Genomic DNA, 27,634 nt, shown 5'->3' on the forward strand with positions numbered 1-27,634 from the left:
TTGGAAAGAGGGGAAGTGAATATTTATGAGTATGTTTTGGTATGAATGTGGGAGTGATATTTATGTGTAGAGGAGCTGGGGAGAATTTAGAAGTTTCAGGTAAATGCAGTTAGTGACCTCCTGTGACGAAGGTGTTGAGTAGGAAGAATCCAGTGTTCAGAGTGGACCACTGATGGGATGGCTGCAGCTTTGGCTGAGTTGGGGTGGCATCGAGGGTAGTGTTCATTGTTTGGTTTTCTTGGGGGCCTGGAGGAGGATCCTTAGGCCCGGAGCCACAGTTTCAGGACTAGTGGTAGTTCTCGAAGAGAAGGAGAAAGAGTTTTGGCTCATCGGTGTAAGCAAAGTGAAACAGGAACACATCTCTGTGGGAGGGGAGCCATGAATAAGGCTGGAAGGCTCAATAGCCAGGGTCTGCTCCTCAGAAAAGAGGAGGGAGAAGGCTCTATAGCGTGTAGGGTGTTTAGTTAGTCCCACTATCTGGTTGATCAACAGGTTTCTACTGTGCCTGGGTAGCCTAGGTCACCAGAACTCTGTGGCAGGGTCAAAGACAGTATCATATTCCTTTTTTGCATGTCAGTATGTCTTCCTCCTAAAGCAGTGAGCCAAAATCTCATCTCACAATTTATTTCATTTACCTAGTCACAGGGGCCTGCAGAAGCTTTGGGTCATCTCTATGGTTGACTTTGCAGAGGAGGAGTGAGAAGCGGGGGTGAGCTGTGAGTACTCCTTATGGGTCTGCATTCCGGGAGACAAGGGCTTGGGGAAGGGTGAGGAACGTGATTGAGGTCGAAGTAGAAGTCAAGACCTGGGTTCTGGTTTTGGTGCTGTGTGTCCTTGGGTAAGCCACTTACTGTCTCTGGGCCTCAGTGCCTGCCTCTGTAACAGAGTTGTTGCTCATTTATTCAGATGTTTTGGAAGTATGAATTTCAGATTGTCTGTTGGTCTTGTCAGTAGATCTGAGCCTTGGTGTTGTAATCTGTACAATGGGGATACAAATACCTTGCAGAATTGCTCTGAAGATTTAAAGATGCTAACAATCGGTGTTAAAGAGATCGCTTACTTTCATCCTCACTCCAGCAAGGCGGGTATGATTATCATTCCTGTTTACAGATGTAGAGCCAAGGGACAGAGAGGTTAAGGTCCCTGCCCAGAAGTCACAGAGCCAGTAAATGGTAGAGCTGAATGATTTTCCCTGGTCTGATTCTAGATTCCCAAGCTCTTCAGCTGTGATTCTGAGACTCAGCTCAGACAAGGGACATGGAAAGCCCACCTCAGTGCCTGGCACACAGTAGGTGTTCAGGGAGCTTTAGTTCCTTCCTTTTATCCTAGGAATCTGTTTGGAACTGGAGGTCCCCAGGCTGCTTCTGTTGGGCAGTTTTGCCTGGCTTAGTTTTCTAATTTCCGCATTCTCAGTGCTTCTTTCTCTCTTTTCTGATTGTCCTGATCTGCTTTTTCAAACCTCCCTATTTACTTCCTCCTCCTTCTCCACCGCACCCCTGTCCTTCCTTCAGGGAACTTTCTTTCCCTACTTCCTTCTAGTGCCTGAGCTTGATTGTACAAAAATTACCTACTTCCTATCTTTACAAAAAAAATTGAGGTGAAATTCATAGAACATAGAACTAACCATGTTGAAGAACACAGTCAGTGGCATTTAGTACATTCACAGTGTTGTAGGACCACACCTCTGTGTAGTTCCAAACATTTCCATTACCCAGATGGAAACGCAGTAGCCATTAGCAGTTACTCTCCCTTCTCTCTCCCCTAGCCCCTGGTGACTTCCTGTCTGCTTTCTGTTTCCCTGGATTTCCCTTTTCTGGATATTTCATATACTTGAAATCCTACAACATATGGGCTTCTTTGTCTGGCTTCTTTCATGTAGCATAATGTTTTTGTGGTCCATCCACATTGTTTGTAGCAGGTCCCAGAATTTCGTTCCTTTTTATGGCTGAATACTATTCCATTGTATGGTATAGAGCATGCTGTTTATCCATTCATCAGTTGATGGAAATTAGGTGGTCCTTCCCCTTGGCTATTGTGAATAGTGTTGCTATGACACCGCCTTTTATGGAAACTCTGCTCCCTGATTGGGTTCAAGGTCAGTGACTTCTGGTGTCCCCTGAGTCTTAGTCATAAGGCAGGCTCACTTATAACCAACCCTCTCACTGAGGGTCTGCAGAAGCTGGGAGGGAGAAGCCTGGAGCCTCAGATGAGAATGGGACACCCTTTGGAGTCTGAGGGATGGCTGCCACTGGGCTTGGCTCTGCATACGAACTCTAGTTTAACTTCTGCCAAGGAGGTGGGGGTAGAGAGTGGAAATTGCTGGTTTTATCTCTAGCCTCTAGCATCTGTTTTCCTCTCTCAGCTGTGTGACCTCAGGCTGTACACTCTGAGCCCCAGGGTCCCTATCTGTAAAGTGGGGATTATAATTCCTATTTTATAGGGTTGTTGTGACAATAACGAGTAAGTAAAATGGAAGGCTTGCTTCTTTTCCTACCAGGATTCGGGGCGGCCGGGTTAGGGAGCAATTGTGGAAGGGCCCTTGGATGAAGGCTGATTTGTGTGGATGCCTTATGCATGGGCAGCCACCATTTTGGATCCTCTCAGAAGGGGAGCTGAGGTTACTCCCGTCATCATGTTTCGCTGTCCCTGCTGGGAAGTTGTCCCCAGCTTCCTCTTTTCTGCAGTTAACGTTGGTGCTTGGTGTATGAATCTGTGAAAGTGGATTGCCTCCCATTTCACTCCTACAAGTAGGCTTTGAGCTAATTTTAAATATTTTATTTATTTATTTGACAGAGAGAGAGATCACAAGTAGACAGAGAGGCAGGCAGAGAGAGAGAGAGGGAAGCAGGCTCCCTGCTGAGCAGAGAGCCTGATGCGGGACTCGATCCCAGGACCCTGAGATCATGACCTGAGCCGAAGGCAGCGGCTTAACCCACTGAGCCACCCAGGCACCCTGAGCTAATTTTAGAAAGATGAGTTTTCTTTTGATTGTATTCTTTAAAAAAATATTTACAAATTTCCCCCATGCCAGTTGTCTTGTGGGGTATTGTTTGTAAGGGTCTTTTTTTCCCCACCCTGTGATCAGTGAAAGAGTTTTGGGGGTCTGGCAGACCCGGGCTTGCATCCTGGTTTTATCTCTCCCTGATCAGCTCTGCGACCCTGAATTGCAGATCAATGGCCTTTCACATTCTTCATCTGTAAAAATGAGGGTTAATGTGAAAATTAGCTACCTTGCTTTGTAGTTGTTGCGTCAACTAGTGTCCTTTTGGTTTTAAATATTGGACAGTCCAAATAAAAGTAGTTAAATAATGAGGGGTATTGCCTGTCTCTAGGCAGGAAGTCTGGGGGTAGGACACATGCAAGAATGGGTTGATTTAGTAGCACAAGATGTTTCCCCCTTTTCTCCTCATCAGCCATTCTCAGCAAGTCGGTGGTTTCTTACCTCCTTGTCACACAGAGGCTGCAGCAGCCCAGGCATCATGGGCAGATCTAGTGAAGTCCACCAAACCAGGACGGTATTTTCTTCCATGTAATTCCTTTTTTTAATAATGAGGAAGCTTTCCCTCCTGGAGCCCCCTTGTGGACTTCTCTTTGGTTCCCTTGTCCCCTGTCTTAGTCTGGGCTTTCTATGGTCCTGAGGAAGGGATTATAGTGTTGAGGCTTTATTTGGGAAGTCAGGCCCAGTGAGGTCAAGGTGAAGGAAAAGAAGGGGAAGGGAGGCCAGGAAAGCCTGAAGCCGTGTGATGGCGAGTGCACTTGCTCTCTCTGGCTGTCATTTTCAGACTGAGCCATGGGCAGACACGGCTCCTGTGTTTATGTGGCACCAGTGGGAGGGCTGCCAGGAGAAACCATAACACTGTTTTGTCAAGAACACTCTTCCTTTGCTTGCTGGAGTTTTTGGAAGGCAGAGGGAAGAAAGGTGACATGGATAGCTTTTGAAATTGACTTTTAAACCTTCTGTTGGTCCCAGTATATTTCTCACCCGTTGCTTTACATGGGGAGGAAGGGTAGCTGTTGATTAAGGGTGCGGACCCTGGAGTCAGACTGCCTGGGTTCAAGTCTAGACGCTGCCGCTCAACAGCACTCAAGGGACTTGTTCCTACACTCAGGGCTGTGTGGAGCATTAAGTGAGGTAATATCTTAAAGCACTTGGAACAAAGCCTGGCAGATTCAGACTCTGTGCACAGTGAGGGTGACCCTTGCCCTTTCCCCTCTAGAACTCAGAGCTGTTTGGCACGTTGTCCCATGTAATGATCATCAGCCCATGTTTACTGGGTCTAGGGCTGTACAGGACCCAGCTCAAAATGCACAGGCACTCTGTCTTCGTGGACGCCCTCCTCTGACGTCCCTCAGCGACTGGTGCCTACCCCAGGGGTACCTTCCGTCTGTCCTGCGGTTTGGCTCACCTGCCTCCCCACCGCAGCCGAGAGCCCCGCACAGCACAGAGGCTGCCTGCCTCAGCTCTGGGTTGTGCGGCTGGGCACACGCAGGCACTCGAGACTTGCTGGTTCACTGAGTTGGCGGTGCTTTCTACTCTGCCTTCAGTTACTTATTTATACACACGCCTTATTTCCCTTACTTTCCTAAAAACAGTTCGAGGGCAGGTCCAGCTCATCCATGTTTGTGGGCAGTATTTGGGTGCATCGTTGACCAAATGGATTCCAGCGTAGGATGCAATGCAGAGCTGTGTATGAAGAGACGATAACATCGCAAGGGGCCAGGACGGGCCAGTATAGAGTAATGAGGTTGGGTAGTTTATGTTTTCCTACTGCTGGGGGAAAAAGCGGGGGTTTGCTGCCACATGCTAACTTGCTTGGCAACCTGGTCTTCATCTTTCTCTCTCCTGTGGTCCATCAGACACAGGAGAGAAGCCTGGCATAGGCGGGTGGCAGGGGCTGGAAGCAGGAAGATGGGCTGAAGGAATGCAGGCTTGAGGGTAGAGTTGGGGGGTGGGAATGGAAAGTGTGTGTGTGTGTAGGAAAGGAGGAATCAACAGGTAGGAAAGGAGAATCAACAGGACGTGGGCCCTGAGACTTGTGGGGAGTGAAGAATTAGGAGGAACCTTCAGATTCCTTTGGGAACTGGTGCCTGGGCCCTTGGGAGACAGGCTGGTGAGTAGACCTTTCTGTCTGTCGGCATAACCCCTGAGATGAGAATGAATGTTGTCTTCAGCGTCTCCATTTGGTAAGCGCAGATGATGTTTCCTTTGGATTGAGTGGGGTATTCAGGCTTCTGGACCTGACCAACCTTGGCCTTGGCCTTGTTGTATAGGACCTTGGGCAAATCTTCTTCCTCCTCTGGGCCTTAGGAATTACTTCCTTTATAAAACAAGAGGGTCATTCCTTTCTTCAGTGTCATTTTTAGAGTGCCTACTGTATGCACCATTGTAGGGATGGGTGCAGATGAGGTTTCTGTTCTCATGGAGCGAACGTTGTAGTTGAAGGAGGCTGATGACAATTGAGGTGAATGCAGAGGAGAAAAGAGCCAGGGGCGCTAGGTTTCACTGGTTGATTGGAGAAGGATTCCCCGAAGAGGTGGCCTTTTAGGCCATGACCCTGGAAGGTCTGGGGCAGAGTGTTTTTGGAGAAAGGAATCAATATGTAAATGCTGTAAGAGAGAACCAGCTTCAGGAACATTTCAAAGGGCATGATGAGATCATGATTTTATTCTAAGTGTGATGGGAAGCTGGAGGACATTTTTTCCCCACTAGAATCCCTTTTGATTATTTTCCTCTTCATGACGGCCATACTTTGAAAAATCCCGTTACCCAGAGATGTGTTTTCTAGAAAGTAGAATGTACAACCTCAAATTATTTTAGGGTTTTAAAGTATGGGGGAATAATTTATGGCTCACAATGCATATCTTTGAGGACCTCCAGGGATCCAAAGATGGCAGATTGAGACACTTAACTAAATAAATAATCTTTAAGGTTGCTCTGTCTTGGACATTCATGCTTCCCAAAGTTGCGTGCCATATAATTGAAAAAAAAAAAAAAAAAAAAAAAAAAAAAGATTATTGCCACCTACTGGTAGAAGGAAGAAGCTGGATTGTTGTACAACAAAAATCCCAAACTCAAGTTGATTACCTTCTCGTGTGCACCTGGCTTTACATTCTGTACTTGCAACCTGAACATGGCTGGGGGAAGGGGTGCCATGGTCCTGCTTTTTTTTTTTTTCCCCCCTGCCCTAGGGAATCTTGACCTTGCTTCTATGTCCTTCTGCCTCAATTTATGATGCGGTGGCAGGAGGGAGTGCTGCCCTGGGGAGCTGCTCCAGTGTTGGATGTATCTGTGGGGAAGAACACTGGATGGCTCAGCCTCCATATAGCTGAGCTAATCCATTGTTTGTAAGCGACCTCTGGTTTCACCGAGTTCCCTTATTCAGTGTCCTGGCACGCTAATCTCTGCCAGCGGGCCTTTTTTTTTTTTTTTTTTTAATGTACTCGTTAACACCCCATCTCCATTATTAAATTCTCAACTGCTTTATTCCTGATTTGCATTTTCCATGGCTGAATGAATGCACTGACTTCCGTTTTCTTTTTCTGTTACAGATGGTGTGCGCAGGTGACTGTAAGTACCACTTCCCTCTCTTCTCTTGTATTGCTCGCTACCGCCCCCTGATGGACACAGCAGCATTTATAGCAATGCGAAAATCACAGAAAATGCTCATTTGTTCAAAGTCTTAGTTTCCAGTTTTTCTTTAGAATTGGGGTGAGTGTGGCAACAGCAAGTGAAAGAAAGAATTCAATCAATTGAGCAACTTTGACAAAAAATTTTATATTTTCTGTGATTTTTCTTTTCTGCAAGCCTACATCCGTGGGTGATTTTTAAAAACACTTACTTTTCATAATGCAGTATGGTTTGTATTTACTTTGTGTGCTGCTATCCCATAAGTATTTTTTTTTTTGCTACACTGCTCCATTATTTTTTTTTAAAAAGATTATATTTATTTATTTGACAGAGATCACAAGTAGGCAGAGAGAGAGGGGGGGAAGAAGGCGCCCCGCTGAGCAGAGAGCCCAATGCGGGGCTCGATCCCAAGACCCTGGGATCATGACCTGAACCGAAGACAGAGGCTTTAACCCCCTGAGCCACCCAGGCGCCCCTGCTCCATTATTTTTAAACTGATGTACAGAGTTTGTGTAAGCTTTGGAAAATCAGACGTAGACTCCTGTATATTTTGCTTCTATGTGGAGGACTGAGTCCCAGCTTCTAACAGTGCTGGTCCATTGAAGTGCTCCCTGGTCTAGAGTAAAATGAGTAAAATAAGGCTATGATAGTAAGTTTTAAGTGAAGCTAAGTATATTTAATTGATAGCAACATTTATTCTGGGATTATATCCTTACTAATTTTTTAGGTCATAATTTGTTTCTGTAAAAATAATAGTATTTGGTAGCTTTTTTAAATGTACCTTTTAGAATAAATAAAAATTGGTAGCTTTTATCTGTCCTCAAAATTTGGGAACTTCCCCTCCACCTCCCATTGGTAAAATCCCAAAGTCTATGAACCATGGAGATAAAATAATTAGAATGTTCTTCCAGTGTCACACAAAGGGGGCAGATCTTGCTGAAACCTTTTAATAAAGCCAATCTTAGTTAATAATAGTGATTATGCAAAGTCTGTACAAACAATGGGAAGAGCTCTGCAGTTGCTTTTTCTTGCTTGTTAATCAGTTTGGTAAATAGGCTGGTAGGTACCTTGTAGAGGCTTGAATCTTTGGTGCCAAAGAAGAGAACTTCTGTGCATAGAGGTAGCATTTTAAAGCAGGAGAAGGGGAGATGAGGGACCTATGATTCCTTTTAAAAATCATAACAAAATCCTGTTCTATTGCTAGTATACAGTGGGAGATAATGTTTTGTTAGCTTGCATGACCACTGTTTCTGGCTACTCAAAACAGTCACATTTATCACTGAAAAGTTTCCTGGTGCCTTATTAAGTAACATGCATTTCGGAGGCTATAGATGTGACTGTCACCAGATCACAGCTGAAGCCTTGGACACAGGAAAGAAAAATGAAACATAAGCTAAAAAGTCTGTGAACCACAGTGATGAAATAATGAGAATGTTCTCCCAGGACTTTGAGTAAAATCACATGCTAACGACCAGCAGGATGGAACTCTGAACTCCCATTTTATAAATGTCCAAATCCAGCGACCTTGGTTACCATATCACGTGCCTTAAAGATAGTCCTTCATGTTTAAAATAGTGTGTTAGAGCTGACAACAGAGGAATCTGAGGATGAGAGGTTCTTAGGGACTCATTCCAGGTCACACGGCTAAGGGGCAGAGGAGGTCCTCACATCCAGGGGTGAATTCAAAGACCAGCTCCTTTCCCTTCATGCCATTCTGTCTCATGCCATCTTAGTGCCTGAAAATGGCAGAGCTTCCTCCTAATATCAGGGTTTGGCCAAAGAGTTAGCTTCTGCATCTTGTAAGACCTCTCCACGGGCAGTATTTTCTAAGAATGGCAAGAGAGACTCCTTTTGCCTCTTAGGTCTTTCTTTATATCAGCCTCTAGATAGATTTAATCCATACTCAAGTCACAGCCAACATTGCTGATTTCTGTCATTTTTGTCTCCGTTTTAAAGCCTTCTGTCGTACTAACACACAAGCATGCATATATGTATATGTATCTAAAATTAGTTTGCTGGAGGAAAGTCCAGGAGGCAAAAGAAAGGGAAATGAACTTCTGTCATTGTACAATTCACTTCTGAAAAATAGACATACAGAGCAGTCCTGACTCTTACGTTTCTTTTTTATTTTTTTAAGATTTTATTTATTTGAGAGAGAGAGAGAGAGAGAGGGCAAGCATGAGTGGGGCAGGGAGGAGCAAAGGGAGAGGGAAAAGCAGACTCCCCACTGAATGGGGAGCCTGATCTGGGGCTCAATCCCAGGATCCTAAGATCATGACCTGAGCCAAACGCAGATTGAGCCACCCAGGCATACATTTCTTTTTTAAATATAATTTTTGCTGTCCTTTGGGAAATGTTATTTAAGTAGAACCCATGTTTGTGTTTGACATTGAAGCTGTTTCCATCAGTACAACCAGTATGACCACAACATGGGCAAACGCGAATGGCACTGTTTCTGGGTACACGCATACAGAAAAGAGCAAGGTAGAGAGCGAGTGGAACACCCCTGCTGAAGATCCAATAAGGAATGGCACCACAGGCTTTAATCCAACAACTTCGAACACGTCCTTTGTCACTTCAGAAACAGTCACCAGGACTTCAAGAGATTCCGTGGCCATAAGTGACACACCAGGTAAGATGAGCCTCCAGGAATGATGGTGAACTGTTCCTTTTCATCCTGTGTCCTTGAGCCTTGTCCATTCAGTTTGCCTTTTGGGAGAGAGATTGGTTTTTGCTAACGGTGGGAGAGAGAAAAGATTCTCTATTGTTTTAAGCCCAGGAGTTCAGGTGGCTGGATCATTCGGTATTAGGGTCTTCGGTGTTTTGGGAGGTTTTAAGTAATTCCAGCTGTTCAGTTTTAAAAACCCTTTGCTGTTATTGGCAATATTTTCTGCTAAGGCTTGAGGGCAGAGACCTCATTAGCCATGTGTTGTAATGGGTCCAGTAATTAGTAGGCTTCTTTAAAAGAAGCTTAAAGCTTCTCAGGAATTTTTGCTGGGCCTGAAAGTTGGGTATACTTTATAGAGGAGTGTGTGTTTCAGATGAAATAATGGCCCTGTGACACTTGGGAAGGTTTAGAGTTTTATTTAGCTTAGATGTCAGTATCCTGAGCCACGTGTTATAGCTGCAAATTTAGCTCTCTCTCTTTTTTTAAGCTGAAAAGAACCAAAACTATAAAAAAGAGATGAGAAGCTCTTTTACAGCTGAGAAGAACCAAAAACTTAAAAATGAGATCCTCTGTTGGTTTTCTGACCTGGGGATGTGATCTCTTTGGCTGGTGAGGGCCATGGAGCTTGACCTCATGGAGCCCGCGGCTTGAAGAGACCACCTGCCTAGCACAGTGTCTCCTTCAAATGGAACAGGCGAACAAAACCAGTGGTTTTCAGCAAGTTTTTTTTTTTTTTTTTAAGGCCAGGAAACAATTTCTTTAAATAATGAAATCTTGCCCAGAAGCCCAATAAATAAAAAGAACTGGAACGAGGGGGAGCTACAGGGGTGGGGTATCACAGATACCTTCAGAAAAACTCTCGGAGCTCCTCAGAGCTGAGTTTTAGAGGCAAAAAACTGTATAATAGAGGTTTGCTATATTATGAAAGAGAGAAGAGCAGGAGGAGAGGACAGGCAGAAGAGGAAGAGAAGGGAGGAGGAGGAAGAAGACGGAATTCAGCAATGGTGGTGGGGACAAGGGAACGCAGCACTGGTGGCCATAGGGAAGAGGAGGTCAAGAGGTGGTAAGAAGCAGCCAAACAGGAGCTGAGTGTCCTCACTCTGTCTGAAAGTCCCAGGGACAGTGCTTCATTCATCAGCTACTATTTGCTGAGCATGTACTATGTGCTTAGTTATTCTTTTTTTTTTTTTTTAAAGATTTTATTTATTTATTTGACAGACAGAGATCACAAGTAGGCAGAGAGGCAGGCAGAGAGAGAGAAGATGAGGCTGGCTCCCTGCCGAGCAGAGAACCCGATGCGGGGCTCGATCCCAGGATTCTGGGATCATGACCTGAGCCGAAGGCAGAGGCTTTAACCCACTGAGCCACCCAGGCGCCCCGTGCTTAGTTATTCTTAATACATTATCCTGTCCTCGTAGTAACCCTGAGGGCTACAGTGACAAACTGTAATGCCGAGGCGTTGTAATACCGAGGTGTCGTCTGAGGGCTTGGTAATTGAGCAGGAAGTGGCAGGCACTGAGGGAGCCCAGGCCCAGAGCACAATAGTGTGCAGAAGGTGGGACCCCTTACCCAGAGTTCTTCCTCTGGCTACTTGATGGCTGTTCCATTTCTTTTCAAAAGAAAAAGGACACAGGAGTGACCCCATTTAGGAATCTTCGAGCCCAAAATGTTTGGCGTGAAGTGTAGAATCACAGCCGATTCGCTCACTTCAGAGCCCACCATGGCCTCCGGTGCCGCCCCTGCAGACCTCAGGCAGGGTTCGCTGTACCCGCAGCACTCCCCGGACCTCATGGGCTCAGCGCCGGAGCCTTGGGTTCTGATTTCCCCAATTCTACTCATGATGTGTGCCCCTGAGCCCGTCAATCCACCTCTCAGTATGTCTACCTTGCCATCTCCAGAATGAAGGGAGTGGATGTCATGTTGACAGAAATGGCTGGTTTATGTCACAGCAAGCCAAATCAGGTGACGGATAGAATGGTGGGGCGATGGATCGGAAGTCTTCCAAAGCACCCTTTGGGTTGGAACGCAGGAATGAGCTCTTAGTCGAAACGTCTGGGTGCTCTGAGATGGCATTATTTTTGTTGTTATCTTGAATTGAGACCTTTAGAAGTAGTAAACAATCACTTTGTTTCCTGCCTTGTCCCCATGCTCTAAACAAATATGATTAAATGCTGCTGTTTGACAATTTCGAGGACAATTTCAGAGTGTCACACCGCCGTTGAAGTGAACTGTGGAGGGGAATACTACAGATCCTAAAAATCCTGGGCTGTGGGTGTATCCTTCTTTCCCCATCATGCTATATCTACTTTTTCCTGCTGTGAAATGATGGATTTGCCCCAGACCCTGATATCAAGAAAGTATTGTTAGTGAGAACCTCAGTGACCCCAGTCATTCCTAATGAAAGGTGACTGCCCGTTGTTCCATCAATGTCCACTGTGTGTTTTTCAAATAGAGCCCAGTCCAGTCTCTGTTCTTCAAGCTTCCTTCGTGGGGATGACAAAGGCTGCTCTTAGCTGGAAGACTGGCAATGGTACTTCTACCTACCGGCTGCTCCTTGAAGTCGGAAGTCCCAAGGAGTTGACTCAAGACTTAGTGGCCAATATATCGGGCCTGAAACCAGGGACTTCACATAATGTCACCCTGACACTTGCAGAACCAAATGAACAGAGAAAGCCCTCGGTCACAGGCAGTGGCTTAGGTGAGTTACCAAAGTGTGTGCTTCTCATCTGCCTTTCTGGATTTGATTTTCCATGACTGCTAAGAAATGTCGTTCTTACATTTCTATAGAGTTTTAGAATTTATTGAGGGCTTTCCTCCACATTTTAGTTTGACCCTACATTTATATGAAGAAGGTAGGGAGATGTTCTTGTTTTATAGATCAGATTGCTGGGGCTCAGAGTGATAATGGGGGTTGAAAGTTTTTGAGTCTGGCATCCCGGAGAGGAGCCGGCTCCATTAGCTCTTTCAGCTTTCCATCGAACGAATAACAGATGTGTTTACGTGAGCAGGGCCATCAGAGGGACTTGCCATCTCATTGAGGACAGGGACGCTTAGCGGGCAAGTCTAGCAGACATCGTCTGCATTGCCAATGGTGTAGCCATTTGTGATTTTAAGCGTTTTCAGAAGTGACCCTGTGGATTGGGAACACACACTTAATCCCCGTTTTACACTTAAGGAAACAGGACTACACAGTGGGTGTTAGGATTCTTGACTGCAAGTGACAGGAGCCAGACTTCAAGTAGCTTGGGCTGGAAGAGCAACTTACTGGCTTGTGTCTGTTTTCCCACGGTAGGCAGTAAGGCCTTGAAGAAAGAGATGAGGGGACTCCCAATTCCTCTTCCTGTTTCCTTCTTTAGCAACCTCGTTCTCAGAATGGCTCCCGTCACACAGCTCTGGGAGACATGATTCCCCACAGGTACCCTGTGTCACCCCCTATCAGGAGGGGAGATATTTCTAGAGTGGGCTCTGACTCTCCGGGTTTGAGTCCCGTGGCTGTCCCTGGAAGACCATGTTTGGAGCTGGGTGGGAGAAGATTTCCTGAGAAAAGGGGAAGAGCTGCAAACAGTCAAGTTGGAAGGAGAAGCACAGTTGTCTGGTGGTACCTGGGATAAAAGTAGAAAATAAAATGCCTGCCTGAGATTGGGGCCTTTGTAGGAGGATGTCTCTCTCTCAAGGGAAGGAAGGGCAGAGTTTGAGGTGTTCTCTTGTAGGGGAGGTGCTGCAGGGGGACAGGGCTGGGCTTCTGTTGGAGTGAGTGTATTTGACTTTTGTGTTTGAAACAGATGCCAGCAACACTGAGGGCGCCCTCCCGCAGCCCACGACGCCCAGTGCCCTCGTGTATGTGTACACCCTCAATTCCACAGACCTGTCTTCTCACCATCCTCTGACCAGAGACACGGAAGTGTGGCTCTTCGGGCTGAAGCCCAACATGCAGTACAAGGCCACTGTGTATCCTCAAGCAGCCGGTGGTAGAGAAGGGCAGCCCCAAAACGTAACTTTCAGGACGGGTACGTTGAATTTTGTGGAATGTCTTCAGCCAGAGTTTTCTGGCCCCAAGTTTTGTCCTCTGTGATTCTGGTTTGCAGTTGTCTCTTGCCTCACAAGCAGTTTGGTTGTCAGAGGGCGTTTTCTGGAAGAGGTTTTGGACAGAGCAGATGCAGTGAGTTTCCTCTTCCCTCTGCAGCCAAGACGCCTCCTTCTTCCAGTTCAGGAAAGCGTGTCGGGAGCTGCTACTACGTGCAGACGCTAGGTGCTACCTCGTGTCTTTCTTTTGTGCCTTTGCACACGAACCTGGGGGACAAAGTCGTGTCCTAGTTTTCTCTTATTAATAGGTGTTCGTGTTGTCATTGTTGGCTAAAGATTTTCTCCATCGGATGAGAAAACAAGTTTTTTATTTTTCTGGCCCAGCCTTGGAATGCATATTGACCTCCCTGCTGAAGCTCGTTGACATTCACGTCATGACGTCCTACCTAGAGTTCAGTGGTGCTTCTGCTCTGCACACTCACCAGTGTTTGGGGTGTTTTGGTTTGGTGCTGATGGGGGAGCAAAGAAATGCGCGGTTCCTCCCTGACGGCATTTGGGTATAGACGGGGAGTTGAGGGAGACGCGCGTGCACTGAGAGGCACGTGTCAGGCCCCGTGGGCTCGGGAATAAATGCTGCAAGAAGTGTCACCCTTGGGGACCAGGCCGAGACGACATGAACTAACTCTGGTTACCTGATCCAAAAATATAGCTGTTCTCAAAGGCTGCCAGAGACCCATAGGATGGAGGGATGGGGTGGGGGCTAGGGGACACAGGGCAGAAGATAAGACTAGGATCCAGGAAACTCGGGAAGGCTGGATCACACTGTACCAGGAGCAAAGTCCCACGATGGAGAGGGTATCCCATTTCTGCTTTCTGGGTGGCTGTGTTGGGGAGGGGAGCGCTGTCCCCAGCTTTTACATGGCTGATAGGCACTTCCTCCCATCAAGGGGAGTGGGGTGCTGTTGGGAAGAGGGCACTGGGTGCTGCAGAGGCAACACGTGGCCACTGTCCAGGGCAGCTGCCCACTGAGGGCTCTGGACGTCAGAAGGTGGAGCACGATTCTCACATCAAATCCCAAGGGAAGGCCTTTGCGGCAGGCAGGATTTGAACTTGCTTTGAAGAGAGAATAGGATTTGGATAAACAGAGAGAGGGAGGAAGACATGTCCGTTGAGGCAACATTGTGGGTGAAGGTGCAGGTCACCGACACCGAGGTATGGAGGTAGAGAGGCACAGGGAGTCAGTGACGGCTCGAGGCCCCTGGTAATTCCACAGGGGTTGATTTCCTTCCTAGAGAGATGTGATCAGGTGCTTAAGAGTTAGGTGTCTCTCTCAGAGTACTCAGGGGCAGTGACTGGCCTGGCCATGTTCCTTGCACAGGCCTTGTTCCTGGCAGGACGCCTATGACAGGTGGTGTCTGTAAAGAATTCTTGCTTTTCCTGGTATCTGCCTTGAAGGAGGGTCCACTCGTGCCCTCCTTTCTTCTACTGGTGATGCTACTGTGTGGGTGGAGAGGGGAGGATATACCTGTAGGAAAGGCGGCTTGGCTTCCAGGGAACCTCAGGGACCCAGCAGTTCGGCAGGTGGGAGGGCTTGGTGTCTGGAGTGGAGATCAGGTTGGAGGAGGGGGAGGAATGGACCCTCTGGGGGTGACTTTGACAGCGGTGGAGCTGTCCGACACACAAGATGCTTCAGTAAGAGGGTGAATGGGCCCCTTGCCTAGCACTGTACCCCAGAGCTGGATCCACCCAATGACCTTTTGCCTGATTTGCTGAAAGGAGTTTTGTGGATTAGTGTGGGTCTTGGGTTCCCTGCTTTTAAAGTGGTTTGAGCAGAATTAAAGTGATAGCAATTGTGCTTTAGGCTCTCGGTCATATGAATACACACATGGTTTGTGTCAAACTGTCCTAGCACTTGATAAATAAGAATTATAGTAACCTTCACCCTCTCTATGTGGCATGTGTGTGTGTGTATATATATATGTAGACACATACATATGTACGTATAAGTACGCACACATATACATGTATCATACCAGGCATTTTTCAAGTGACTAGTTAGGTGGGATGGAGTTCAGGAAATCATCAGAGCATTGCCAAGATCCCTGAGACTAGTCATGGTAGGAAGTCACCTCTTACCAGGTTGGTAGGTGGAACCCGATCCCAGGCCGTCTGGCAGGGCCTCCCCGCCCCCCAACCCCAGGGATGCAGGGTGTAGGAGTCAGCCTCCCGGGACACAAAGCAGGCCGTAGAAGGATGGAGGATGGATTGTGAGTGTGGGGTGAGCTCTGTATTATCTTTTCTTGAGGTTAGGAGTGTTATCCCACTTTGACAGATGAGGAAACTGAGCTCAAGTGATTTTCCTAAGATCTATCCGGCCGTTAATGCAGAACTAACCTTGGAACCTGGGCCCGCCTCCTGCTGAAGTTTGTGATCTTTAACTGATCCTGTAGAGTTCATTCTGGAGGGATAGCTGCTTGAGGGGGCTTCTGGGTCAACCCGGCACCTGCGCAGGCCTGAGTAGAGTCCGTGTTCTTGTTTGAGGGGCCGTCTTAGCTCTAAGAGTAAACTCCCAAGAAGAACGAAGACAGACTGTGCCGTTGCAGTTGTCCAGGTTGTTTTTCACCGATGATGATGATGATGATAATGCCTGATGTTTGCTGGGGTCCCTGTGGTTTTGTGTATGTTGTGGCTGTGGGTACCTGGTGAAGGAGAGGAAGGCACAGTCGCTGAGAGCCCTTCTTACATTAGCTGGCATGTCCTGATGGGGGTTTCTCTCTCTGGCTTGGCCATTCTGGTTACTGTTAACTTCTGTGTCGTCACAGTGGCCAGTCAAGTTTTTGACATTGAAGTTGTGAACATCAGTGCGACCAACATGACCCTGACGTGGAAAATCAACGATGATGAGACATCCTCTGTCTATACCTACAAGATCCAGGTTGCTGGGGCGACGGATTCCTTCACCCTCATCGCCAATGAGACTTGGGTCAACATCCCTTCACTCAACTCAAGTACCTTGTACAACATCACCGTGTGCCCTTTCCTTCAAAATGGTTCTGAAGGCGTGTCGGGTTTCCTCCAAGTGTACACCCGTGAGTTCACTCATTGCTTTGCTAAACTTTCTTGCCTGCCTACTATATGTCAGGCCCACGTATGAGACAGAGGTCTTTTCCTGCCCTCAAGGAGAGCAGGGCTCAGTGTGGGAGTCCACGGGGACTCTTACCTCCTTCAGGATGTGGTCTGTAGTACTGGCAACCATTGATGGACCCTCCCCATGTGCTGAGCATTGTGCAGCATGCTTTCCTTGAGCTCTCAGGGGTTGTTCACAAATCTTTGACATGGTTGGCATTAGCCTTATTTTATGGACAAGGAAGCCACTGCTGAGAGAGATGCAGTAGGCAGGTGTCACACCTGGTAAGTGGCAGAGGTGGGATTAGACTCCAGCTGGGCTTGTCATGACCATTCTAGAGGCGTAGAGGCACATGGATGTACGGAGACAAAAAGAACCTGCATACTCACGTCCCTTTGTCTTCTGGGGACTGACATTATCATGGAGCAGGGTACAGATATAGCTCATCTTTTTTTGCTTAACTCTGCATTAAAGATAAGATGATAAACAGCAAATAAAAAGTTTTCTGTTCTGAAGGAGGTCCAGTATTTAAAAGAAAACAATAATGGTGTACCAGCAGTTTATAGTACAATAGTATCAGTATTGTACCATGTCCAGTGCTTTAGGATCCCTGCGTTAGAGATGAGAAAGCTGCAGCCCAGCACAGCTGAATGATTTGCCCAAGGCCACAGAGTTAGGTAGCAAGTGCAGAACAAAGACCTGTGCCTGGCTCTGGACCTAGGGTTCGTTTCACAGAGTGGTCCACTTGGGTGTCTGTTGCTTCCTAGGAAGCATATCTTAGGAGGTTTTTTTTTGTTTTGTTTTTGTTTTTGTTTTTGTTTTTTTAGAGAGGGGGTGAGGTTAGGGGAGAGCGGAAGGAAGGAGCTGAGGGAGAAGGAGAGAAAGGATCTTAAGTAGGCTCTATGCCCAGTGTGGAGTCCAAGGCGGGGTTCAAACCCACAGCCCTGAGATCAAGACCCAAGCCAAAATCAAGAGTCGGATTTACCGACTCTTAACTGGCTGAACCATCCAGGCACCCCCACACCTTAGGCATTTTTACAAGTGTCTTCTGGACTGGCTTTTTGGGGTAAATGGGAATTTGCTTTCACTTCCCCATCTTTTACATTTTTTACTGTTTAATCCCTTTATTAGTTAGGATTATGTTTAGCTGTGAGTAATAAAAAACTTCCCGAGTTTGCATGGCTTAAACAAAACAGAAGTCTATTTCTTTGTCATCATAAAAGAAGCCCAGTGCCCAGCAGGAGGGGATGGTGGAGTGTTAGCCAGGGCTCCACTGCAGGAAACAAGCTATGAGCCTTTTTTAAGCCAAAAGGAATTTAATCCTGGGAAATGAGGGTTAATAGAATTATTGGGAGGGTTGGTGTATTATTTTTTCTAGGGCTGCCCTGACCAAATACCAAAGACTGGGGAGCTTCAACAAGAGAAATTTATTTTTCACAGTTCTAGAGGTAAGAAGACTGAGAACAAGGTGATGCGTGGGGGATTTTCTCTGAGGCCACTCTCCTTGGCTTTTAGATGGTTGCTTCTCCCTGTGTCTTCATATGGTTGTCCTTTGGTCTATGCATATCTGTGTCCTAATCTCCTCTTCTTATAAGGACTCCAGCTAATGACCTCATTTTACTTTAATTACCTTGTTAAAGACCCTTTCTCCAAATGTACCTCACATTCTGAGGTACAGAGGGTTGGGACTTCAACACAGGAATTTTGAGGGAGATACACAATTCAAGTCATAACAGCTGGGGAGAAGGCTTTAGGCTGGGACCCAGGAATGATTCCCACCCTAAGGGTCCAGCTTTGTCACAGCAGCTCCAGGAATGTATGTTCTGAGCTGTAGTCTGGGATCAGCAGCCACAGTGTTGGTTCTAGAGCTAAGCAGCCTGAGCTCTAGCCATTGCATCTACATTCCAGCTATAAGGAGGGGGAGGAGCAGAAGATACCGCTCCAGGCTTACACGATACCGTCCTAGAAGTCAGACAGTATTTCTGCTCACATCCCATTGGCTAGAACTTAGCCACATGGCTCATCTAGCAGCAAGGGAGGCTGGGAAATGTAGTCTTTATTTCTGATGGCTATGTACATGGCTAAAAATCTAGGGCTGTATGACTAAGGAAAAAGCAGGGTAGGGAATTGGTTTTAGCAGTCAACGGCAGCCTCTGCTGCATGTCCCTCAACAGAGGTTCATTTATTTCCGGTGAATGACTTTGTACAACCCAAAAGCAGTTTCTGTGTTCTTGTAGTCAAGTGTTTTCTCAGTGGTCAGAAATACCAGTTTCTGAGGGGCTTGTGTTGTAGATGGTAATACAAAGAAGAGAAAAAGGTCAGGTGTCCCAAGTGTGCATTTAATCTCAGTATAAATATTTTTGTGATGTTCAGTCACTCTTGTCTTCTGGAGAAATAGGTTCTTAATCTAGTTGTTTACTTTCTTCCCTCAGCCCCTGGTCCGGTTTCTGACTTTCGAGTGACGAGTGTCAGCACGAGGGCAATTGGCTTAGCTTGGAGCAGCAATGACTCAGATTTCTTTAAGATAATTACCACAAAGAATGGAACTGGAGAATCTCAGGAGAACACAACCACTCACCAAAGTATTGTCATTGGTGGCTTATCCCCTGGAACTATGTATATTTTTGACATATTTCCGAGAGGACCAAATGAGACTGAAGGGGATCCCCAGAGAGTCTGCAATAGCACTGGTAAGCAAATAGACTGTGTTTTCTGTAGAACAGTTCCTTAAAGGAAATCAGTGTAATTTGTAACATCAAGTTTTCCAAATATTGCTTTTCTTTTTATCTAAGAAGAATCTTTAAAAAATGTATAATGATAGTAATGCATATTCATTATATAAAATAGACACACAAGCAAAAAGAAGAAACTCACATAGTAAACTATCAACCAGAAATAATCACTGATAATTTTTGGTGTGTTTTTGGTGTATGAAATAATTACTGATAACTTTTATGATTTTACAATTTTAAGATATATACAGGTGTGTGTGTGTGTGTGTGTGTATAGTGTATTTTTCTTTTACAGACATTGAAGTCATCCTATTTACGTAGTTTTATAATCTGCCTTTTTCCACTTATCAGCTTATTATGGATATTTTTCCCCTTCAATATAAATATTTCTACAGAATAGTTTTAATATGTGCCTGGCATTCTATTGTCTAAATAAAAGGTCAACAGATAATAATGGCCTATGGGCCAAATCTGGCCCACTTCCTGTTTTTATAAATAAAGTTTTATTGGAACACAACCATGCTTATATATTTACATATTGTCTATGACTTCTTTTGTGCTAGAAATGAGTAGTTGCAACAGAAAATATATGACCCATAAAGCTTAAAATATTTGTTCTGTGGCCCTTAAAGAAAAACTTGGTTGATCCCTGGGATAGATCACTGGTATTCAAAGTGTGATCCAGGGATCCCTGAGAGTTCCCTAGGTTCTTTCAAGAGGTTGACAAGGTATTATTAGTATCATAATGCTGCTAAAGTGATATTTGGCTTTTTCACTTTTATTCTCTCATAATGAGTGTACATTGGAGTTTTCCAGATGCTATATGACAAGGGATGACATCATCACTCTGATGGCTAATGGAATGTAGGCTTGTGTATTCTTATGTTTTAAAAATTCCCTCATTTTAAAAATTTCTAATACTGTAAATATAAATATAGCCTATATAAGTAAAAGTTCTCTTTTAAAAAATTCTCTTTTAAGAAGGTAAAGGGTCCTGAGATTCAAAAGTTTGAGAACCACTGATCTGGATATATTGTAAATTACTTAAGTATTCCTCTTTCATTGGACAAGCAGATTATTTACAGTCTTTCATGAACAACATTGTTCTTTAAGGCTAAATGATATTGATGAAAGTATCTCATTAAAACAACTTAATGCTCATTTCTGTTGTTTTTAAAATTTGAAATGATTTTTTTTTGGAAGTTTGAAAAACACACTATTCTTTGATCTTTGATTGTAGGAGAATTGAAAACTTTTATGGAGAGGGGAAGAATTAAGAAATGAGACTAATTCCCTTAGCTACACATGAAATCAGTTGGGCTTTTGAGATTTTCCTTGTATGGGTTTCTTCAACTCTGTTGGTTGGGTTAAGATATTGCTAATTACTTGGAAGATCTGTTTCCAAAATAAGGAACTGCTACCATGCATTCCTCAAATGAAAGGTAGTAATTCCTTTTCAACTCTGAATTTTAGATTGAACTGTTGAGATGGGGTCTTAATGTCAACATATATTTCTTTTCTTCTTTTGAGAATGTTGCTAATGATGAGGATCACCATGGTGGGGGACCCTTGATATTGCTTGACTTGCCAAGAACCAGAACTTAATGGAACAATAGTTAAACATATTGGGGGTCTGCAGAGTGCTGGGCTCTCATCCTTTATTTAAAATTTTTTATTACAACTTCATGAAGTAGGTACTGTTAACCTATTTTCCACTGTAGGGAATAGGAGTTCTGTGAGCTTGATAACTGGCCCAGAGTGACAAGGTAGGGCACTGGCCTCTGTCTGGCTTTGAAGAGTGAGGTCTTAGTGAGAGTGCGGACAAACACTTTGATATGGTGCAGCTGCAAAGCCATTTAGGACTGTCGGTTGAGGAGAAGGCATCTCCTGTACTGTAGCCTGTAATTGAGTCTCATTGAATGGAAATCAAGAAGAGTTCTAACAAGGCGTTAAGTCTCTTAGGAGATTGCCATTCTATTATTGAACAACTTATTATAAATATCAGAATAATGGCATTACAGGCAATTTGGAGAAGGGAAACAAATACCATATGACCGAGCAATTCCAATCATATATGTCCATATGGGACTGAGTTACTTGGACACCAGTGTTCGTAGTAGCATGATTCACAATAGCTAAGAGGTGGAAGCAACCACGTGTCCATCAGCAGAACAGTGGATAGACAAAATATGGTATATATATGGTATAAAATATTATTTAGGCATAAAAAGGATGAAATCCTGGTACCTGCTACAATGTAGAAAAACCTCTGGGACATTACGCTACATGAAAGAAACCAGACACAGAAGGACAAATATATGTTTCCATTTCCAAGAGGTTCTTGGAATAGGCAAGTTCGTAGAGACAAAACTAGATTAGAAGTTACCAGGAGAGAAGAGTTGCTGTTTAATGGGAACAGAGTGTGTGCTGGCGGTGATGGAATGTTCTGGGTATAGTGGTGATGCTGGTGACACAACATTGTGTGTGTTTAATGCCACTGAGTTGTACATTTACAAATGGTTAAAATAATAAATATCATGTGTATTTTACCACCATCAAAAGGAAAGGAATTAAGAATAACTCCACTCTTCTAACACAGCTGTGTTGTTTTCACATCTGTGTCCACGGTCACAGGTTTTGTTTACATGTGATTATTATACAAATCATTGTATTTTGTAGTTGAGCTTTTTTTTTTTTAATGGTCTTCATGTTTTTAGTGGCTGCAGAATGTTTCATTTGGTAGCCAGGCCACAGTTTACAAAGCCCTTCTCTTTTTATGGAATATTTAGATTATTTATAGATTCTTTTATCTTTATAGATAATGGTTTTCTTTTATGGTCTCTATGGCATCCCTTTGACATCGGGAATTTGGTGGTAGGGAAAGCAGCCTCTCAAAGCTACCTCCCTTTAAGGAGAACACAAAAAAATACATTTTGGGGGGTGCCTGGATGGCTCCGTCAGTTAAGTGCCTGCCTTCAGCTCAGGTCATGGTCCCGGGATCCTGGGATCAAGCCCCACGTCAGGCTCTCTGCTCACTGGGGAGCCTGCTTCTCCCTCTCCCTCTGCTGCTCCTCCTGCTTGTGTTCTTGCTCTTACTCTCTCTCAAATAAATAAATAAAATCTAAAAAAAAATTTTTTTGGAAGGGAGCGCATGCAGGTGGTACAAAATAATGATAACCCGCCACACAAAATGTTTTACAGTGAAAATATTTCTTTCCCTCTTCTGTCCCTTCAGCCACTCAGTTCCTCTCATTAGAGGTGACCTCGGTTCCCAGGTGAAGAGAAAATTGTGCTGAAAGCAAGAGCAGAAGAGACGCTCTGCTTATGTCCTTATTTCTGGGCCTTGATCTGTGCATTCATATTATATCTGGTTTGGTGTGTAGAGGTGAGGTGGGCGGAGCGGGGTCCTGAGGGACACTTCTCTTCTGAGCCCAGCTCCGAGGCTGGACTGTGTGTATGTGTTTTCCCTTCACCCCGTCCTCAAATTCCCCCCAACCTAGCGAATGTCAACTCTGCATTTCAGCTGTTCTCTTACAGGAAGATGTTTTCTTTTGAGAAAATGATTAAAAAATAAAAGCCTATTTATCAAGATATAGGATACATCCTGAAAAACACACACAGCCTAAGTGCATGGTTTGATGAATTTTCACACCCTGAACCCATCTGGTCATCAGCACTCAGATCAGGAAACCGAACTTGATTTCCACTCCAGAAGACCCCTGAAGGGGGGGCATTTTTAGGGCAAAAGCAAAAGACCAGAGAACTGGCAGATGAATTGGTACATTCATCTGAGCTATGGAAGAGCCAAAATTCCTGAAAGAAATGAGTATGTGTGTTTCTCCCTTGTTTTGGAATTTACCTTTTGTGAACTCATTTGAGGCTTTGATAGCAAAAGAACAGTTCTCTTGACATTTTGAAATCAAGGTGGGCATTATGATGGTCCTTGACAGACTTCTTCTTCTCTTCCTTTCTTCCAACCAGACCCCAGTGTGGTCTTTGACATCCGTGTGCTCAATTTCACCACAACCGAAATGGAGTTGGAGTGGCAGAATACAGATAATGCTTCTGATTATACCTACTACTTGGACTTACAGTCGAAGTATGGCTCTAACAGGACATACAGCTCTCACAAAGCCATCACTCTCAAGGACTTGGTTCCAGGCACCTTATATAACATCACGATCTTTCCAGAAGTGGACCACATCGTGGGGAAGTCCGACTTCACTGCACAGTACACAAGTAAGTCTCTTAGGATGCCTGGTCAAGGACTATTCTCCCTGACTCTCTCCCGGAGTGGGAAGTAAGCGTTGGTTAAACAGTGGAGAAGGGACCACTGTGTTTCCGGGTTCCCGCTAGAGTAGGAAGCTGCTTAAGTGGAAAACATCAGAAAACAGCAGAGATTCTGCTGTTCTCAGTGTTGCTACTGAGCCATATGAACCTGGAATTGTCTTTAGAAGCAGAAAGTGATCTGATAAGCATGGATGACATAACTGTTTCATTCATTCCTTGGGAGTACAGACTAGAGGAGGGTCACCTTGTCATGCTTCCATTAGAACATACTGCTTACACGAGGAGCAGTAAGGGAGGTGTCTTTTTAAAAATTTATTTTTTTTAAGGATTTTATTTATTTATTTGACATGGAGAGGGAGATCACAAGTAGGCAGAGAGACAGGCAGAGAGGGGGCGGGGGGAAGCAGGCTCCCCGCTGAGCAGAGAGCCCGATGTGGGCCTTGATCCCAGGACCCTGAGATCATGACCTGAGCCAAAGGCAGAGGCTTAACCCGCTGAGCCACCCAGGTACCCCAGTAAGGGAGGTGTCTTGCTGATGTTTGATCTAACTTATATGGTAGACATGGTAGTGTGTGTTATCTTTTTAGTATATTTTTCTCTTTCCTTAATCAGACTTCCAAAACAGATAGGAAATTATATTTGGAAAATATATTTCAGATAATTAAAAGCAGTAAAAAAGGATTTTTTTTCTGAGATTTAATCTGTATGATTATTTTCTGAAGGTCTTTTTGGGAAGAAGACTTCTGTTGTTTGAGTCAGCAAATGTTAGCTTTATTGATTCTGTCCCAAAGGGGTCAGCCTGTTTTTTAGAGGCAGTAAATAAAATAGTCTTGGAATTCAGGGCTAATCCGTGTCTTTTTTGTTGTTGTTGTTGTTGAAACAAAGGGCCCAGCATTGTATCCAACATTGAAATAAGTACCAACACCACAGCAGCAACCTTAATTTGGCAGAACTTTGATGAAGATTCTGATATGTACACCTACCACCTTTTTATTAAGAAGGATGGAAGTTCTAGCAATGTAAGAGAACTCATCACAGACATGGGTGTCACCAGTGCCACCATCACCGAGTTAATACCTGGGTTGGTATACATGGTGGAGATCTTCACCCAAGTCGGGAATGACACCTGGTCCCTGTCACGGAGCTGGCAGTCATTCTGTACAGGTGAGTAGCCTCGGGTGGCCCTTGGACTCTTTCCTGGGTGGTGCTGACCTTGCAGGTAGACTTTAATAAGTTTTGACTTTAATACAGACTTTAATAAGTTTTGTGTTGTACGGAATACACTGATCTCTTTGAGACATCCTATTAGCTTATTAGTGCTGTCTAGTTATTCTTATCGTTTATTCACTCAGGGATTTATCGAACAGTTACTATATGCCAAGTGCTGTTAAATGATACCCACAAGTCCCTGCCTTCCTGGAATTTTTATTTTGGTGGGGAAGACAGGTAATAAACAAGATAAATAAGTAAGTTATTAGATGACAGTTACTGCTCAGCAGAGAAAAAAGTAGAAGGAAGGGGGAGATGAGATGTTTATCTAGGGTGCCCCAGTGAAAAGGTAACTGTTCAGCAAAGACCCGAAGGAAGTGAAGGAGCCAGCCATATGACTGTCAGGGCATAGAGCATGATAGGCAGAGAAGCAGCCAGTGCAAAGGCCCTGGGGCTGGAGTATGCCCGCTGGGTTGAAGGAAGATCAGGAGGCCAGGATGGCAGGAGTGGACCAATGGGAGCAACGGGGCGATGGATGGGCAGATGGTGAGACCTGAGAGGCCATGGGACAGGATATGGATGCCATCCAGGCTTGTAGTTCATAGTTTGGCTTCCCCACTGAAGAAGATCGAAAGGATATTGTTAAAATGGATGCTCATCCTTTTCACCTGTCTTGATCCTTATCTCTCAGTGTAAATAGTGCTACAAAGAGAAGGGTAGCCTGCGTTTAACTGAGGGAGCTTCAGAGAGGGACTCAGGGAGTGTTTTACAGGTGGTTCTAAGTGCTTCGGCTCACAGACCTGCTTGGCCCTTTGTCACCTTGGCACCTGTGTACCACCTTATTCTCTACCCCCTTTGTACCTACATCTTCTCTTCCTTAGACCAAGCTATGCAAGTGTGTTCAGGCTGATCTGGAAGTGGAGGGTTCCCATTGGATCAGCCTCCCTGGTGGTGTGGGAGCTGGGACCTTGATGACCTCTGACCTCTCACAGGGAGCAGCTAAGAAATCCTGGCAACTCTGAGTCACTTCTGCTAACTTGGGCTCCATCTGCCTGGTCTAGACACTGACCTTTGTGGTTTGGGTTGCTTCCATGCTGACATTTATCTTAGCTATAATAATTGCCACCGATAGCAAGAGAAAAACGTACATGAGCCTTTATGACTGGAGGGGGCTGGAAGAGGAGCTGTGGCGGTAGGTGTGTACTGGGCAGATGACTTTTTCAGGCCTCCGGTGAAGCATTTGGGAGCTGCTTCTAGTGATTTGTTAGTGCTTTTCCTGCTGCAAAATACTGCAGCATTGAAGTAGTGATAATACTCTCCCTTACTACATTGGTACACAACCCCAAGATCATGACCTGAGCCAAAATCTAGAGTTGGAAGCTTAACTGACTAACCAGCCAGGCACCCCGACACCCCATTTTAAAGATGAAGAAACTGATCCCATTTACCATTGATTATTCAGCATGTAGTGTGTCTACAAAATACCCTGGCCTTGGGTTTGGAAATCCTGGGCTCCAGTTCTGGCTTTGTTGCTTACCAGTCACATCATCTTTAGCAACTTAACGTAACCTCTTGAAGCCTCAGCTGACACATTGGCAGAGTTAGTAGGTGTTAACCCTACCTCTTTCAGAAAGATTGTCAGGATGGCCCCAAGGTGAGATGACACGGGTGAAGGAGTTGCTGTTCCCATGCTGTTATGCCACAGCTAGTTCTCACGGAGCCCTGTCGTCTTCCGGCGTGGTGACTGGTGGCCACTGTTTCATGTAGTTCCCCATACAGTCCTGCAGCTAAGGCTTAGTTGGGTGACTGAGCCCAGGTCACACAGTTCAGTGATGCCTGATTCAATGTCAGCCTCTGACTCTTCTACTGGACTGCGTGGCTCTCTCCGCATTACAGATGAGCTGGGATTCTGCTGCTCTCTAGGGCCAGTGTCCGGCAAGGCACAAGTCCCAGACTCTCATGATGTGCTGTCCTTGCTTGGCAGATCCCGCACCAGTAGCCTTCTTCCGCTGTGAAGTGGTCCCCAAAGAGCCAACCTTGATTCTCAAGTGGCCCTGTCCTCCTGGCGCCAACACGGGCTTCCGGCTGGAGATCAGCAGAGGAGCTTGGGAAAATGTGACAGACCTGGAGAACTGCTCCTCAGAGAACAGCACTGAGTACAGGACAGAAATCACATGTTTGAATTTTTCTACCTCCTACAACATCAGCATCGCTGCCTCTTCCTGCAACAAGACCGCATCTCCCGCCCAAAACACCTGCCTCACTGGCATCACAGGTGGGTTTTGTGGTGGTGGTGGTGGAGGGGGGGCAGGTGGCATTGTGGTCACTCCTAGAGAACGCCGTCCCAGTGGGTCTGCAAGTGTGGCCTAAAAACCTGTATTTCTTTTTCAATTTCTACTAAAATACTTGTTTTTGTTGGCATAGACTGTTAATTCTATAGAAATCTAGTCTTAAAAAGCAGAGTAAGAGGGACTCTTTTTTTTGTATTCCAAAAGCTTCCTTTGTTTTATAGAATAATTCATTGCCATGTTTTAAGTAGTAAGTTCCCTGATTGCATTACCAAAAAACATTTTCATAGAAATATTCATATATACACAAAAGTAGAAGGAGGCATAAAGAAACCCACATATCCATCACCACCCAATTGGACGTTTGTCAGAGTTTGACGAATCTTCTTTCATTTAGATCCCCTCCTCACTGACTGGATTACTTTGAGATCAGTCCTGGTCATTCTATACCTTTATTTATAAATATATCAGGAAGCATTCCTCCAAGATAGAAGCTCCTTTCCCCTTTCTGACAGAACCACATTGCTCTTACCATCACACTTAAAAAGTGAGAAGTGCTTTTATTCCCTATGATCACATATCCAGTCAAGATTCCCATTTCCCTAGAATCCATATGGATAAGCTCCCCACCTATTTTGAGGCACAGGGATCACTTCCTGTCCAGGAGAT

The 27,634-nt window shown here is 45.1% G+C and overlaps 1 protein-coding gene across 1 annotated transcript in view; it reads left to right on the top strand.

The window, feature by feature from the left end:
• Positions 1-27,634, top strand: part of PTPRJ (protein tyrosine phosphatase receptor type J) — a 162,667-nt gene that overhangs the window by 104,484 nt on the left and 30,549 nt on the right. Inside the window, exons 2-10 of the mRNA XM_047690924.1 lie at positions 6,550-6,568; positions 9,024-9,260; positions 11,749-11,994; positions 13,079-13,303; positions 16,142-16,408; positions 18,879-19,136; positions 23,160-23,417; positions 24,354-24,632; positions 26,662-26,952. Coding sequence (XP_047546880.1) covers positions 6,550-6,568; positions 9,024-9,260; positions 11,749-11,994; positions 13,079-13,303; positions 16,142-16,408; positions 18,879-19,136; positions 23,160-23,417; positions 24,354-24,632; positions 26,662-26,952 — 2,080 coding nt within the window. The remainder of the gene's footprint in view (positions 1-6,549; positions 6,569-9,023; positions 9,261-11,748; positions 11,995-13,078; positions 13,304-16,141; positions 16,409-18,878; positions 19,137-23,159; positions 23,418-24,353; positions 24,633-26,661; positions 26,953-27,634) is intronic.

The sequence above is a fragment of the Lutra lutra genome, chromosome 10 (genome assembly GCF_902655055.1).
Source record: "Lutra lutra chromosome 10, mLutLut1.2, whole genome shotgun sequence".
Classification (NCBI taxonomy): Eukaryota; Metazoa; Chordata; class Mammalia; order Carnivora; family Mustelidae; genus Lutra; species Lutra lutra.